Here is an 18,355-nt window from a genome sequence, read left to right on the forward strand (position 1 = left end):
TAGTAGAGTTGTGACGAGCTGGAGCTGTGTGTGGTGGTGTTGCCTTGGCCCTTAAGTTTACTGTCTATAGAAGGTATCCCGTTGCGTGGGGAGTAAGTATATCCTGCATGCTGTGATGAGGCACTGCGCCGTGTATGACGCGATGAGACTATCGCGCCTGGTGTTCCGCGATATGGACATCGCGCTGGTGTGACGTGATAGGGTTATCGCGTCCCGTGCTTTTCTTTTATGCCTTATTCTGGGTCCTATAGGGCTTGAGCTTCCATGTATTTATTGGACCCTGGTTAGGCCTATATTATACACGGATCACTAACTAATAATCTACAAATGCTAATGCTCAACCCAAACGAATAGTATAAACTCCAAATCATCTCATTTATAAATAAATTTTTGGTGCAACCTTGCATAAGTAAATATAATAGTATTATTATAATTATATACTTCAAAGAATATATAATTATAATATTAAAATTATTTTTTTTCTTTAAATTTTTTTCAAAAAATTATGGGCTGATATACTCTTCAAAATATAATTTTAATATTATAATTATGAGATTTATAATTCTCCTTTAACATCAAAAGTTAAAATATTTCGAGCAATCCCAATTTGAGTGGGTCCCACAAATTAAAAAAAGAAAAATAAAATAAAAATAGAAGTGCAAAAGTCAAAGAGTCAGCGGGAATAAATTTTTTTTTGCAGTTGAATAAGAAGTATAACTCCTTATAATTATATATTTTTTAAAATACATAATTATAATAACAAAGTTTCACTTGCTAGTAAGTGGAAAAGGTTGCACTAAAAATTTGTTAGCTCGTTTATAGCTGAAAAGATAAGCTATCCACAGCCAAAAAAAAAATATAAAATATGAAACCCATAAAAATAAAATAAAATAAAAAACAATGAAAAAGAAAATTCAGAACCTTATAAAATTATAAACCATAGAAAGACGCACAGTTTGAATAACGAGAGAGAGACCGAGAGAGAGATTGAGAGAGAGAGAGAGATTGGGAGATATGCGATATTATGGCTTAGCGATCCCTGGAAGCGATTATCGCTTCTGCGTCCCCACCGTAACTCCTATATCCCTCAGGCCCACCAGGCCCATGACCCGAACCAGTATCGGGTTCGGGTATCCGAAGGCGAAGGCCACCCTCAACGACGGTTTCGTGGCGGAGGAGGCTTCGGAATTGAGCTTCTACAAGCTTCTGGGCATATCGGAATCGGGGTCGTTGACTGAGATCAAGCACGCTTACAAGCAGCTGGCTCGAAAGTACCACCCGGACGTGTCGCCACCGGGTCGGGTCGAGGAGTACACGAAGAGGTTCATTCAGGTGCAGGAGGCCTACGAGACCTTATCTGATCCTTCAAGGAGAGCCATGTACGATAGAGACATGGCCAGTGGTATTCACTTCGCATTCAACGCTCGTAGACGCTACCACAACCATGATCAGGTATGTCTTATCTTTCTTTTTTTATTGTTGGGTGTTTGGTAATTTGGTATGGATTCTTATTTCATGAAAATTTAATTTTTTTTTCTTTTTCTGGGGTGTGCTTAATTTGTTTTGGTTTTATGTTAATGGGTTTTTGTGTGTTTGTGTTTTTTTTTTTTTGGTGGTTTGATTGGTGTAGGTTTGAGTTTCTATTTTTTTCATGTTGTTCTTTATGATGTTTTATTGTTTGATTTTGTTCTGATTTTGGGTTGCAATTCACTTTTCTAGTGAGTCACCGATTGTTATTTGCTTGGAGTTTTAGCCTTTGATGAGGTTGGAATGTATGTTTATGTTTGTTATCATGCTACTTCAGTTATAGATTTCTGTTTTGTTTGTTGGTTTGAGAAGCTTTAGGTATGTGGAGCAAGTTTAGGTGATGTTCTTTTAATTTCATCGGCAGAGCATGGTCGTGTTTATACATAATTTTTTTTTTTATCTTGACTTAACAATTGAAGTGCTTGGACTAATTTTTATTTTTATTTTTCCGAAAAAGCTTATAATCAATATGTTCAGGATAGAGCTTTTGGCTGAAAATGAATTTTTTGTAATGAAACCATGTAGTAAAAAGTTAAATGATAATTTCAAATTCAGTGTGCATGAGAGAATATGGTTGCTTCATATGAAGCTTTGTTCTTATCATGGTTTTAAATTGCAGTGCAAATACTGAAATTGCAGAAATTTGGGCAAATTTGGGATGCAGTTGCGAAGACCTTCCAAACCGCAATATTGCAATTGCAATTGCAATTGCTATTGCGGACCACAATTCAAAACATTGTTCTTATATATTTGTTCAACGGTACAGTATAATTGTTCCATTAATTGGTTGGCTACTTTGTAATTGAATCCAAAATTGTTTCCTACTGATTTTTTTAACTCAGGAAACATAGAAATGGATTATAAGAGTTTGAGACAATTTTGGGATGGGATGGAATGAAATTGCTTCATTCTGATAGTCTGGCTGCTTATCATAATTTATTAGTGGGAACTTGACTTCCTTCTCTGTTGTACCATCTCTTTCTATTTTTTTAAGTTAAAAAATTTATAGTTATAGCTGGCATCCTGTTTCTGCTGCCATTTCTTTTTCATGATGGGATGACAGATTCTCTCTGATGTGAGCTTATATTATTATTTACTATCTCAATTGAAATTGCAAATTTGACTCCTACTCTGTAACCATAATCGGTTCCATTTTTTATGAATTATGAGGATTATGGCAGATCTTTTCTTATGGCATTTTCCTGGCATGAATAGATTGTGCGATGGTTTCTTTTCTGGCTTTTGTCCTTTTTCCATTTTTTTTTTCCTTTTTGAATGTGTCAACTTCAATCCCAGCTCACCACCTCAATAACTAAATAAGCGTGATGTAGTGGTATTAATTGTATAATTGGCTCTTCAGCACATTAAGAGTCTATACTGGTTAATAATGTCAAAGGATATAAAATAATAATGATGATGAAAAGTTCCTTAAGATTACAATAACTGTGATCTTCTTAGTTATTTCTTTATTCATATGATACTTTTTATTTTATCATGGTGATGGGTAGGTCCTACAAAGGAGATTCATGGATCATGGCATTCTAAAGAGATAGGGACCCTTTAATTTATTGCTGTTGCTTGTTTCAGTTGTCCAAGTTACTCTGACTTGTTCTCAATAGAGCTGTTTTATTTTTTGGTTTTTGTTTTATTTAATGAGAAAAGGGAGGGGTTGTTGCTAGAACAATGCTGTTATTGATCTAAGTTGATTTTTTGCATCAGGTGATTGAACAAAAAAGTGAATGGAAAGCTCGTTGGCATTCTCAACTGTCTGAGCTGAAGAGAAGAAGTAAGAGCAAGGATACTGGAGGGAATATGTCATGGGCTGCTCGAATGCGCCAGCAGAGGGAGGAATCATCAAATGAATTGTGACTAGGATTTTTCTTAGTCCTCTCTCTGTGTGTATACATGTGTATATAGTATGTACATCTTTCTACTCTAGATCAGATCAGATATAAGATTAAAGTTGAGAAAACATGTGCCAGTGCTTTACATGCAGTTTCCACTATGCTAACCATATAGTTTGCCAAAACCAAAAAATTTGTGCCTCTTGGCCATATTAATCTAATTTTTGATTATTCTGGGAGGGGGTGGAGGGAGGATTCTTAGCTTGAAGATTGATGATTATCTCAGTTTCCCCTCGACAAAATGGTACGAGGAGTTTTGTTTTTTGATCTGTACGTTTAAATGGATGAAAATCAAGGGCCAAATATGATTATATTTGAATTCTACATATTATACACACTTTAGAAGATTAATGTCATAATCAACGTTATCAAATACGGATTGCGGCATGTCGCAGTCAACCCCGAAAAATGCTATAGCGCTATAGCGGGTTGTGGTTGCGGAAATAGCGGAATAGATATATGACAGAAATAATGACAAAAAGAAACATTTTTTAAAGGTAGAAATAACAGAAGTGACAGAGAGAGACGCATAGAGACTAAAAAACTCTTAAAAAAATTTTGTGACACATTTTAATTTAGGACAAAATTGACATTTTACCTTATGACAGCAATATGGCCGCAAATGCGATCGCAATAGTTGCTATTGCGTTCCGGTGCAGTTTCTTGCGACGAGAGACTGTAACACCCATACGGCACGACTCGCGGTGCTATTGCGGCACAATTAACTACTATGGTCATAATATGTGGAAGAAAAAGAAACTGGCCAGTTATATGAGGGTAGGAACATACAAAAGAAAGCATTGAGGCAAGGGGTTCCATTTCCAAAATGGGAGTTATAGCGGGTGTGTGATGAGATGCAAGCATTGTTGTTGCTTATTTACTTGCTTGACAGTATGGGAGTTTTGGTTGTACGGTTGAATAATTCAGGTCCAAAATGGAAAGTTGATATATTCAACGATGGTATACCACCTTGTCTTGTAAGAAGAAAGGATAAAAGTTCCATTTCCAGTGAGGCAAGGGGTTCTAGTCTCGTATTTATTAGTGATAATGTATAAATATACATACTGAGGGGGTCGGGGGTGGATAAACTTAAAGAGATAAGAATGAATGAATACAGGACAAGCTGTTAATTTCATTGATGATTTATGATAAAATTTTAGATATGATCTAAAGTAATATATTAAGTCAAAGCCTTTACTATGAAAAAAAAGTATTTTCAAGATGATATGAACTCATTAAAACTCTTCTCTGGAAGTTATCTCAAGCCAACTACCTACACAAGAACTACTAAGGAGATATTGTTGCCTCACTACTTGTAGACAACAATAAGGGACATTTACCAAATTGACAATCCCTTTACTATAAACTATGAAGCACCGACACTTCCTAACACTCTCCGACACTCCAACGTGCATTATAGAAATTCAAAAAAAAATTCAAAGGTTGCGTTACGTTGAATTTTTAGTTCCAATTATTAGATTCTTTGAATTACGATTACCATTTTATTGAGTTTAATATAAATATTTGGGATATCTTATGTTTCTTTGCAAAATTTATGAATATTATAAGTTTTGTTTCATTTTTTTTGTTAAATTATTGAATATTAAATATAATATACGCTACATAAATTAAAAATATTATTTAATATTAGATCGTGTTCTAACGTGTCGAACTCTAACATATTTTAGAATTAACGTGTCGGAGTGTCGTGTTGTATCGTGTCACGTGTTGATATCGGTGCTACATAGACTATAAATATAAATGTATTAAATACAAGATATATATCTTTTTTTATATAAATAAATTTGCTTACATAAAATTTAATTTCAGTACGTCTTAGTATTTTACTGTTCCTGGTGCACTCCACTTTGTTTTGGAGAAGATCTATGGATTAAAGTTTTATCAAATTACTTGTAGAGAAATATTATCATGTTCAGCCAAAGTAAAACTATTTTTATCAAGATCGCCTATCAATTATTATAGATTCACACTCAAGTCAAGTCGTTTGTTAACGGTACATACATGTCGTATCTTCTATTATTAAAAAATTTGTTCTCATGTTTTAAAATCACAGTTGGATTTGTAGCTTCCCTTGTCGGGTAAATACAAGAGAAATTATAATAAAACTTCATCCACATCATACATTGTGACACGTAAACATCTTTGAAGCACACTGTTTCATTAATACAGCCCAATTTGCTTATTTGGCTTTGACAAAACAAGGTTTGGGACTCTGTTTTCTCACCCCCATGTTTCAGAAAACACTTACCGCCCGTCGTTTCCAAGGAGTAGTCGTAATTACCAAGTTGTCTCAAATCCCAATCATAGATTCGAAATCAAATCATGTGGTCATCAAAGAAAAGGTCAACATAGCGAGCTAAACTTACGTTGACAGTCAACATTTATGTCTTATCTTAAAACGGTTTTCATTTGTCATTTAACATTATACAACAAACTTTTCTACACACAACATTTTGTGGGGTCCACATCTTTTGAAGAAAAAAGGAAAAAAAGAAATTATGGCACGCAAAACGAATCTCTATAACATTACACAATCAATTTTCCTACAACATAACTATAATAAAAGCCTATATTAAATTATTAAAAATTTTGTTTTTATTTTCTAAAATTACAAATGGATTTCTTTCTTTCTTTCTTTTTGACAAACAAGAGAATGTCATATTCCATATATCTCAACCTTACATTTACAATAAAACTTTATCCACAGCACAAATTGTGACACGTATACTTCTTTGAAACACACTGTTTCATTAAACCAGACTAATTTGTTTTTTCCCATTCACAAAAACAAGGTTCGGGATCCCCCCCCACCCCAATATGTTTCAGAAAACACTTCCCGCCATTCCATGGAGTAATGGTAGCATGTCAAAGAAAATCTTCTCAAGTGCAGGCTTACAAGATTGACTTGGCAGATGAATTAGGCATAAAGCAAAAGGCTTCATTTGAGTTAGTAAGTATGCATGCTGGTGAATAGTAAATCTTGATTATACATGCTTAAATTAAAATAGTTATTTTTTTTTTAAAGAGTTGGAAAAAATATATCTTTTTTGAGGTAGGATAATTATACTACCAAAGTTTTCTACCACCATTTTACTACTACTTTAATCACCATTGGATTAGAGGAAAAGTTGAATGAAGAGAGAGAAAAGAAAAATAACTTTTGAATCCAATGGTGATTAGAGTGGTAGTAGAAAAATTTGGTAGTATGAATATCCTACCTCATCTTTTTTTACTTCAGGGAAAAATTTCTCTCTCATACTCGTATAAAAACATTTTACATCATATGCTTTACACCATTTTACATCGCATGAAAAGTGCATAATCTATATATGTTTGAGGCATCACCTCTTTGGGTTTAATGTTTTCTGTTTGAAAGGGTTGTTAGTGATAAACGATATAATGATTTGCAATATGTGAGTCTAATGTAGACAGAATTTGCCAAGGTCAAAGATGGAGAGTTATCTTTGTGACAACAACTACAAGTTGCTAAAAATTCTACTCACATGATTTTTGACATTTCCAAGAAGAGCAACCCTGTGCATAAGACAATAATGAAGTTGAATCAATTTCTGAATATATGGTTCGTATGGTCAATAATGATAAAGAGTTTAAGTGGTATTTAATTCTTTTGATAATACAATTTCATGTAGTTGCAAAAAGTTTTAGACATTTGGCATATTATGTTGTCACACTTTAAAGATGTTAGCCGGAAATGATATTAAATCAAATTCCTAGCTAGTACAAAGATGGACACGAGATGCAAACAATGGATTTACGCAAGATACAAAGAGGGAGGACTATCCAAGAGGACGATAAGCTTGATCGTACACAGAGTTATATATATAGACAAATTAACCTGTCTTAAATTGGTAAGGTTGGTAGCTCAAGCATATGATTGTAAAGAAGCTTATGTTTACTACAAGGTTGTAAATGGGCTGGCTAAGGATATCGAAGGTATTTTGTAAAAGAAATATAGGTTCAGAAAAATAATAATACCCATTCAATGGTCGACATTCATTCAATCACTTATCCTTTGCAATTTTTATTATCAAAAAAATTACTTTTAAAGGTTGATATATTTTGTCAATTTAAAAATATCCAAAGAAAATCCGGATAGACATTTTTTCCCCTTTTATCAAAGAGTATTACTATGTTATCCTAGTAGATGTGGTAAAAAATACCAAACATTTATTAATCACTATTCGAAATAAATGTTTAAGAATGTATTAAATATAATAATGATTAGCTAATAAATATTTCACAAGTTGAAAGGTAAATGTGTTCATATTAGTAATTGAAGACCAATCCATGCAAGGCAAGTCACATTGAAAAATTGGTGACTATTTTATTTTACTCCATCCAGGTCAAATCAGACTACCCTTGACCAATTCGACCCTCGGGCCAGCTTAATCAACTAGTGGTTTGTATTTAGTGAATTCAGTGTAAGATTAAAAATTTTATTTTTTATTTCAGGGGTTGATTTTTGTTCATTTAATAATTATAGTTTATTTAATTATATCAATAATTAATTATCAATTTCAAATAAATTACAACCACTAAATGAATGAAAATTGAAATAGAAAGTCAGACTTCGTAATCTTATATTAGAATTAAAAAATACATTCTCTTCTTACTTAACCAATTCGAGCCACTTTGCTCATGAAATATGGTCTTAAAAGTAGAGGTGATAATATGGATTGAGTTCGGCGGGTCAACCCGTCAACCCGTCAACCTGTCAAAACGGGACGAGTTGAGTTGATGTTTTCAACCCACCAATCCACTTCAACCCGCCCCGCCTAAAAGTGGGTCAAAACAGGTTTAACCCGTGCAGGGCGGGTTGGCTCGTCGGGTTATAATTTTTATTTTTTATTTTTTTGGTAATCTATTTTTTATTATTATTTACAATTAAGTAGTATTTCATTTGTCATTAATTTTTTGTAATATTCAATTTTTTTATCTTAGTACTTCCGAGAAAATATAAAATAACAATTTTATTTATGACAAATGTTATATATATATGGAGACAAATGAGTTTCTAAAGAATATTTAACTGAATATTAGTATACATTTAAAATTGAGACTGGAAAAATTAAGAGAAGTGTAAAATAAAATAAAATAATATTATAAAAATTCATAAAATATAATTTATTTTTGAATTTTAATTAAATTTTTTTTAATTGGTGGGTTGGTGGGTTGACCTGACAACCCGACAACCTACCATAAAACGAGGTGAGTTCATTTTTTTAGCCCATATTTAATAGCGGGCCAACCCATCCCGCCCCGTTTTTTGTGGATTGATGGCGGGTCAGAGCTGGCCAACCCAAATTGACACCCCTTACTTAGAAGTAGTTTTATTTTTTTTTAGAACTAGTTTTTCATTAAAACTAAAGGTGTATTAAATCAAAGATAGATGAATTTAATCCTTAAATGAGATTTAGAGCACAAATGTGTGTTTCTAATACAAAAAATCTTTTCAAGAATCGAATTTGCGACCAAATTCTTGAGTCACACTCTGTGTTGGACCCCTAATTATAGATTTGACGTTTAGATCCATTTAATGCATGGATACTAATTTTCCCGAATTTGGACTCTCGGCCCAACACACTCCGCTATCAAATGTATTTAATTTTTAAAAGCAAGATTTCACTCTACCTCTATAGGTTACTTTTTACTTTGTTTCTTTACCAAAGGAACATGTCAGCTCCGATTTATTTTTTCAAATTTTTATTCTTTTTGTTGGGCATTGCGGTGGTGTCGTTTGGAATTCTTTCCACGCATGTAAGCTTCAGATTTTTGTAGTAAGATGCTTCAGATTTTTGTAATGAGGAATCTGACTGTATAGAAAGGAGAACTAAACTTTGAAAAGTTTGCTGACGTGTCGCTCTCTCCTTCATTTTCAGCTTTGTATTTACACTAGAGGATAGTTTGAAAAGTTACTTCTTTTGAGAAAAAATTTTATTTCGTAAATAAAAAATTCTAAAAAGGAGGGAGAGTCTATAAAATTATAAAATACTTGGTGGCAGACAATTTATTAATGACCTTCGAAATTTAAATTTGAAATGGGTGGGAAGAATAATTCAAAATATATAGTGGAAGACACATGTATTAATGATCCACTATTTTCTGCATGGGTAGGTGAAAAAGTATTAATATCTCATTACTTTTTGCATTGGTAGGTGGAAAAGTATTCAAATTCAAAATTTAAACTTAAAGGTGAGAAAAGAGATCATCATTAATATCCCACTACTTTCTGCATAGGTAATTGTTAACCCCATTAATATCCCACTATTGGCTTAATTATTAAAAAACGAAATTATTTTGTGTATAAATAGGATATGTGTTATTGGGTCATTTCATTTGGTAATTAGCTTTTGTGCATATGTTTCTTCTCTTCTCTCTCTATTTATCTTCTTCGTCTTATCAAGTTGTTCTTCTATTAGATGAACATGTAATATTTTTCAATTTTTTGTAGCACTATTGTAGAGTAAAGCTGACGGGATGATTTGGAATCACTAGAATATGTATTTCTTTACTTCCTCATAGGAAAGTATGACATTCTTCTCTATCTTTTTTTCTTCTACAAGTATTTTTTTCCATAACACAATATTGTGATATGCTTTTTTTTGACTATTGTATGTATGCGTTTTGTAGGGTGGAAGAATCCATGCTATTGTCAAGTTGTTCTTCTATTAGATGAACATGTTATTTTTTATTTTTTTTTTCAACTCTGTTGTAAAGCAAAGTTGACGAAAGGATTTGGAATATCACAAGCCTGAGTGTACTTTATGGGAGCGGTATGTAGATCAAGTACAAACTTTCTTGGCAAATAATCAATCTCCTCAAAATGTTGAAAAAAGATTTTAGGGATATTGTTTTATAATTTTTTTCTCATTTTATGCTTATGTTTCAGGGTTATCAATGAGGAAAACGCGAAAAATGCATAATGGTGGAAAATTAAAAGATCAAGGATTTATAATAGTGAAAGCAAACAATCTACCACAAAACCAACATCATCAATGAAATTAAGGTTAAGAAGAAGAAGAACGGTTTGTGAGTATATTAGATGGAATAAGAAGATATAGGTTATTCTCTTTTAGTTTTTCAATTTTGATTTTTTTATTTGTTATTTCAATTGCATATGTTTCAAATCAAAGACCCCAAAGTGAGTCTTGATTTTTATTCTCGCGTTTTGGGCATGTTCATTTGAAAAGCCACCTAGGCATGCATTCTCAAACCATAGAATCTTTTGTAGCTTCTAATTGTACACCCAGATTATATGAGATTCATTACATTTATTTTACTAATAATAATTGCTAATCTCTTTCTTTATATATTTTTTTATAAGTTTAATAAGATTAAAACTAAAATGATACGTTTTTAAATTTTTTAGAGTCATTTATAATATGTTCCTCTTGTCTTACACTACAATTCGAGTTGTTCACTTTGTTATGTTAATCAATTATCGTTAATGTAGATAGCACCCCATTTATGGTATATGTTACTTACAAACAAATTTTTATGGTATATGTTACCTACAAATAGATTTTAAAGCACATACAATCATAACTTTCTTGGAGATGTAACTCATAGCGAGTGTTATATTAGTACTCATTACGTAAATTAATGAAGTAACATGTTTAATTTGAAAAATAAGAAGGAGCATTTTATTATTATGTTTATTAAGATTAATTAATTTTTTGAGTCTAAAAAAGAACAAAAATGCAGCAATTATACCATTACACGTTCTGCATTGGTAATTGCAGCAACTATATCACTATATGTTCTGCATTTATTAAATTATTTTTTGAAAAAAGATTTTTTAATATTCATTTTCTAAAATAATCAGTATATGGATAGTTTCTGAGAAGTTATTAGTTGTTATCTAAGTGACGTGACCTTTAGCTTTTCCATGACAAGCGCACCATCTTCGACGCAAATATAATTAAACCCTCCAATATTCTATAAATTTTCAAATTGGTGCGTTATTCTTCTCACTCTTTAGAGAATCTCAAAAACCAAGCTCCATAATTAAACATTAATTCTTCACAAAAAAATTGGCAGTGGAGACGTGATTTTCATTGGCAAGATGAGCGGTGACTTATTGTTTGAAGAAGAGTAAGTGGGAAATTATTATACCTATTAGTAATATTTATAAAACTGAAAAAAAGATATGTATAAAATAAATTTAATTTTAATAAAAAAATATTAATTAAACGAAAAAATATATTTAAAATTATAAAAATATACTTTAAAATAAAGTAAATTAAAATCTCAACTTAAAATAATGATACAAAAAGGAAAAAAAATCCGTACAAGAAACTTTTTAGAAAATACTTAAGAAAAATATTTTAAATGTATATAATATAAATTAAAAGAGAAAAAATTATGTTTTAAAAGTATGTATAATTAATTCTATTATCATGTTGAATTTTAAATTGTAAAATTAAATATATTAGAAAGAAATCAAACTTTCATTCTTTTGATGTAAGAGGGTATTAACACAATTTCCTATGTCGTGAATGATTACCTAGAAGCTATTACTTGGAGATTGGAAAATGTGCACAGACTTCTATGTATGTTTTCCTTTATTTTTTGCATAGAAAATTGTTAAGTCTATTAATTTATTATTATGTCTATTAGGAGAGAAAATATTTAATACTTAAAATTTAAAATTTCTAAATTTGAATTTTGAACTTGAGAGGTGAGAAAAGATTCAGCATTTAATATTGTTCACTACTTTCTGCATGAAAAATTATTAAGCATATTAATGATAGTTATTATTATGTCTATTGGTCTTAATTATTATACCTATTAGAATTAATTATAAAAATGGAAAAAATATATGTATAAAATAAATTTAATTTTAATAAAAAATTGTTAATTAAACAAATAAAATATTTAAAATTATAAAAATATACTTTAAAATAAAGTAAATTAAAATTTTAACTAAAAATAATGATAAAAAAGGAAAAAAAATTCGTATAAGAAACTTTTTAAAAAATACTTAAGATAAATATTTTAAATGTATATATATATAATATAAATTAAAAGAGAAAAAAATTATTTTTTCAAAAGTATGTATAATTAATTCTATTATCATGTTGAATTTTAAAATTTAAAATTAAATATATTAGAAAAAAATCAAACTTTCATTCTTTTGATGTAAGAGTGTAATTAACGCAATTTCCTATGTCGTGAACCTAGAAGCTATTACTTGGAGATTGGAAAATGTGCACATACTTCTATGCATGTTTCCCTTTATTTTTTGCATAGAAAATTGTTAAGTCTGTTAATTTATTATTATGTCTATTGGGAGAGAAAATATTTAATACTTAAAATTTAAACTTTCTAAATTTGAATTTTGAACTTGAGAGGTGAGAAAAGATTCAGTATTTAATATTGTCCACTACTTTCTGCATGGGAAATTATTAAGCATATTAATGATAGTTATTATTATGTCTATTGGTCTTAATTATTATACCTATTAGAATAATCATAAAACTGGAAAAAAGATATGTATAAAATAAATTTAATTTTAATAAAAAATTATTAATTAAACGAAAAAAATATTTAAAATTATTAAAGTATACTTTAAAATAAAGTAAATTACAATCGGAACTTAAAATAATCATGTAGTTTCAGCTTTGTGTTCACACTTGCATGTCAATTTAAAAAAAAATACATAATAAGTTTTTAATTAAATCAAAAATCGAAATTAAGAAATTAGTGGGAGACATCTAATTAAAGACCCACTATCATTTTTACATTGGAACTGGAAGGTTTTTAATTGTTATATTGGAAGATGGAAGATTCTTAATTAATGTTACTTGAAAATGGAAAACTCATCATTTGGTATTTTCTTATAACCTTCAAACTATTCAAACGCTTAATCTTCTGCCTCCTGTGTGTTCTCACTTGCTTGCCAATTTTGAAAATAAATAAATAACTAAAAATTAAGTTTTAAGTAAATTAAATATCAAAATTAAAGTATTAGTGGCAGACATCAAATTAATGTCCCACTATCATTTTTACATTGGAATTGTAAGATTTTTAATTTTTCTGTTTGAAGGTGAAAGGTGCATTACCAATGTTATTTGAAAACGGAAAATCTGTCATTTCATAGAGAATATACACAAGTTTCTATACATGTTTCCCACTACTTTTAGTATGCAAAATTATTAAATCTAATAATATTTATTATTATGTCTATTGGGTGAGAAAATATTTAATATTTCAAAATTCAGACTTTTTAAATTTGAATTTTTAACTTAATAGGTGGAGAAATAATTCCGCATTAATGTTTCTGTAGTGAAAAAATATATATATACATAGTAAAATAATATTTAATATGTTAAATTATAGATTAAACAAAAAGTTATAAAAAAATATGTATAGTTGATAAAAAATAATTTAAATTTGAAATTTAAATGAAAAAAATTAGAAATGATATATTTACACCTTAAATAAATTAAAATTTTACTAAATCGAAATACAAAAATTGAAAAATATTTCCACACAAGTATTTTTTTAACATAAAAGTTTTAAATATATATGTATAACCAATATTAAAAAGTATAAAAATTATAAATTAAAAGAGAAAAAATTTAAATTTTTCAAAAATATGTCTAATTAATACAAAAATATTCGATTATATTAAATTAAATTCAATTTAATTCCCCAAACATTCGATTTAGTAGAATACTTTTTGTATCAACTCATGTTTGTTCAACATATTTGTGTTACAAAAATAAATAAAAAAATGTGCACAATGAAAATAAAAGAATTTAAACAAAAAATAAAAAATGACATTTATCATTTTGTAAAAAAATAAAAATAAAATTTAATCACTATAACAATACGATTTTTAATTTAATATATAAGAAAGAAATTAAGCTTTCATTCTTTTGATGTAAGAGCAAAAAAAAAACAAAATTTCTTATATTGTAAATGAAAACTAGAAATTATTACATGGAGAATGTGCACATCCTTCTATGCATTTTTTCACTACTTTCTGTATGCAAAATTATTAAACCTATTAATAATATTAATTATTATGTTTATTGGGTGGAAAAATAGTTAACATTTAAAATTCTAATTTTTTAAATTTGAATTTTGATTTTAATAAATGAAAAAAGAGTTCAGCTTTAACATTTCTGTAATGAAAAAAAGAGATATATATATATATATATATATATATATATATATATATATATATATATATATATATATGAAATTTGAATTTTAATATAAAAGTATAGATTAACCAAAAAATATAAGGAAGATGATAGTTAAAGGTTGAATACTGAGCTTGGCAGAGAGGGTCTGCCTGCCCCGCCCGCCAACACGTTTTTACATTTAAATTAAAATTCTATTATTCTTTTTTTAATTAAATTCCTAATTCAGATTTCAATTTTTGTAAATACAAATTTATAAAATTCCAAATAATAACGACACAAATCCTTGCAAAAAATAATTATTTATTATTACTTTGTAAATCTAATTGTAATAAATGAAATTTCATCTCTGAGATAAAATATAAAAATCTAGACGCAACTATAAGAGCCTTTTTTGTGGATAAATATAAAAACATATTACATACCAATAGTAAGAGGTGGCAAACTGGGCTCGGCCCGGAGAGCCGGCCCACCAACACATTTTTATAATTAAATTGAAATTTCATCCTTCTTCCTTTATAATTAAATTCTTAAATCTTGTTTTGATTTTTGTAAATACAAATTTGTAAAATTTCAAATAGAAACGACACAAATCCTTGCAAAAAATAATTATTTATTATTTTTTTTAAATATGATTGTAATGAATGAAAGTCCATCTCTGAGATAAAATATAAAAATCTAAATGTGACGATAAGAACCTTTTTGTGTGGATAAATATAAAAATCTATTGCATGCAACAGTTTTTTATATTTAAATTAAAATTTCATCATTCTTCTTTTATAATCAATTCCTAAATCTGATTTTAATTTTTGTAAATACAAATTTGTAAAATTCAAAATACTAATGACATAAATCCTTTCAAAAAATAATTATTTATATAAAATGCTGATAGTTAAATGTTACAAACTGAGCTTGGCCCAGAGGGCCTGCCCGCCCCGCCTGCCAACATGTTTTAATAATTAAATTAAAATTTACTATTTTTCTTTCATAATTAAATTCCTAATTCAGATTTCAATTTTTGTAAATACTAATTTTTAAAATTTCAAATACTAACGACACAAATCCTTGCAAATTTTTTTTTTTTATTATTTTGTAAATATAATTGTAATAAATGAAAGTTCATCTCTGAGATAAAATATAAAAACTTAGATAAATATAAAAAGAATAGTGATGCACGAATGTATTTTGTCACCTCATTCTTTAAGTCTTTGGTGGACCCGAATGTATGTTGTTGTTTTTTAAAAATTTATCATCGTGGGTTCTTTATATTGTTACAAGTTTTTAGCATTTGTATTGATTTGATGCTGTTTAGACACATTTGTTCTAGTGTAAGCAAAAAATATGACTCATACATGACTATTTGATTAATTTGCTTTCAAATCCCTTTCAAACAACGTTTTTTGGGTTCTAAAAAAAAATAACCCATTTTTTTTTGCTGAGACTATTACTTCTGAGTGTTAACATATTAGCGTAATTTATTTAATGAGCATTTGCATTTTGTATCGTATGCATAAATATGATGGTAGAATAGGATGTTCCTGGTAATGCATAAACATAGAAAATCACATGTTTGGTATGTGTTGAACTCATCCCTCCAATGATTGCTACAGAATGATACTGAATTAATAGCGTTTTCTTATTATAGGTACAAACTGATCTTTTAATTCCATATTTGCTTAGTCTGTTTGTTACCTTGATTTTATTAGTGGCTGTTATAGTTAGCAATAAGTTGTATGCATTTTTCTCATTTTAGCCATCCTCATTTTAACATAGTCAACTATGGCGTATTTATTTTTTCCATAACTCATCGAGTAGATAACTAAATTTGATTTGCATAAATATTGATCACTCTGGATAACAGATTTTTGTTTATGATTGATATTTGTAAAATTCTGTGTCAATGTTGTAGTTTTTTCCACCTGAAATATAAAACAAGATAGCAACACGAGTTTTTGTAAGTATAAGGTTTGCAGTGCGATTAACCAACCACGGCGGACGACAAATATTTTGTTTTTTTTTTTTCCGGGCATAGCACGGGTAATTCACTAGTTTTTTTTCTAAAAAAGGAAAGAACTCTCAATACCTATTCAATATAGTCACATACTATATATAAAATATCCATATTTTATAGATTTAGATTTTCTTATGTGAAAAAATGATTATGTTTTTTTTTTTTTTTCGATATCCTGGGTGGGGTATGACTCCAAACAGGATAAAAAGAAGAAATACAACGAGTTCTACCCAAATCATTTAAATCAGCTAAATACAGTAAATAAATTCCCAAGGGGGATCTGAAAAGGAACAATAATCCTCTTGATCTGGATTTTCAAAGGGGATATTAGAGAGCCAATTTGCACAACGATTTATTTACTGTATATGTGTGATTTATCTTCACTGTCCAATCTTTATCCATCCATGCCCGTATACGAGTCACAATATGAGACTCACAGGCTGGCTCTCCTATCTGGGTGAGCCACGTGATTGCTACTTCCCAATCACTTTCAATGATAATTTTTCTCCAACTTGCTTTCCAAGCCATTTCAATCCCCTTTAAAATTCCCCATAGTCCCGCCACATTAGCATTGCAAATGCCAATTCGGTAAGAGAATCCATTTAACCACTTACAAGAACAATATGTAATCATTCCCGACGGGTTGACTCATTTTTTCCACCCCTAGCAACTGTCCAGACCTCCTCTGCATAACTAAGTATACTGTTTAGGTTGTATTCATTTGGATTCCCTTGAATACCATGTAGAAATGCTACTTATTGAGATTTTTCCTTCACCAGAAACGTTCAACTTTAACTTATCAAGGCCATCTAAGGAATTGGGAGGAAGATGACTTCTAATTGTTTGGATTTCCTCATAAGGGAGCCATGTAGATAATTCTCCAAACTTCCATCCACCATTATCATCAACATATTCAGCTACCTTTTTTGTGGCTTCTTCCCACGGTATTGGCACCAATGATCTGTCCATGAGTCTGCTGTTACTGATTGCCCATTTGTCTTTCCAAAACATAACACTATTACCATTTGCTATCTCCCAACTAATATGGTCCTCCATTTTTCCCCACATTAAACAGATATTTTTCCATAACACAGAGTCCCCAATGTTACATGTAAATATTTCCATACCTGTTCGGTTTCTAGCATATTTAGCCCTCAACACTTTAGCCCACAGCGATTGAGGATTAGTAAATATATTCCATGCCATTTTAGTTAAAAAAGCATAATTGAATAATGCTGTTTTTTAAAAGTGATCATGTTATTTAAGCACAACCACTCGTTGATGATGAGAAAAGAGAGAAAAAATATATGACTTTAAATGAGTGATTGTGATTATCAAATAACATGGCCACATGATCACTTTTTCACATAAAAGGATTCAAATCCCATGTTTTATAAACTTGTTTCTCCACGTATTTTTCTTGTATTATATTTCATCCACATTAAATACACATACTCTCAATACGTAATAATTTAGAAAAATTCGTGCTAAAGAAACCTCACGAAGCAATCTAATATCTGAAGACGTGTCTCTGTAAAGAACCTTGAGATATACCACCCCAAAAGTTAGCTCTAAGGGTGGGAGTGTCCAAGGCCTTGGGAGTGTCCAAGGTCACATTAGTTGCCCACACAATCAATGTGAGACTATATATCTCAACACGTTCTCTCACACGAAAGCCCATTGAGCTTGAAGCGTAGATTATGCACAGGCTTAATTTT

At 29.8% G+C, this 18,355-nt stretch overlaps 1 protein-coding gene across 1 annotated transcript; it reads left to right on the plus strand.

Annotated features, from left to right (window-relative positions):
- Nucleotides 1-956: 956 nt before the first annotated feature.
- LOC133315402 (chaperone protein dnaJ 20, chloroplastic-like) lies at nucleotides 957-3,654 on the plus strand. Its single transcript, XM_061517019.1, has 2 exons — nucleotides 957-1,452; nucleotides 3,247-3,654. Exons 1-2 carry the CDS (start codon nucleotides 1,015-1,017, stop codon nucleotides 3,394-3,396), a joined length of 588 nt encoding a protein of 195 aa, XP_061373003.1. The 5' UTR covers nucleotides 957-1,014; the 3' UTR covers nucleotides 3,397-3,654.
- The last annotated feature ends 14,701 nt before the right edge of the window (nucleotides 3,655-18,355 follow it).

The sequence above is a fragment of the Gastrolobium bilobum genome, unplaced genomic scaffold, assembly GCF_033153095.1.
Source record: "Gastrolobium bilobum isolate Gb01-03AN ecotype WA unplaced genomic scaffold, APGP_CSIRO_Gbil_v1 utg21167, whole genome shotgun sequence".
Taxonomy (NCBI): domain Eukaryota; kingdom Viridiplantae; phylum Streptophyta; class Magnoliopsida; order Fabales; family Fabaceae; genus Gastrolobium; species Gastrolobium bilobum.

Bases quoted from the DNA above. Each gene is read 5' to 3' on its own strand.
- LOC133315402 (XM_061517019.1), top strand. From the start codon at position 1,015: ATGCGATATTATGGCTTAGCGATCCCTGGAAGCGATTATCGCTTCTGC. The intron at 1,453-3,246 runs GTATGTCTTATC...TTTTTGCATCAG, and splicing joins GCTACCACAACCATGATCAG to GTGATTGAACAAAAAAGTGA.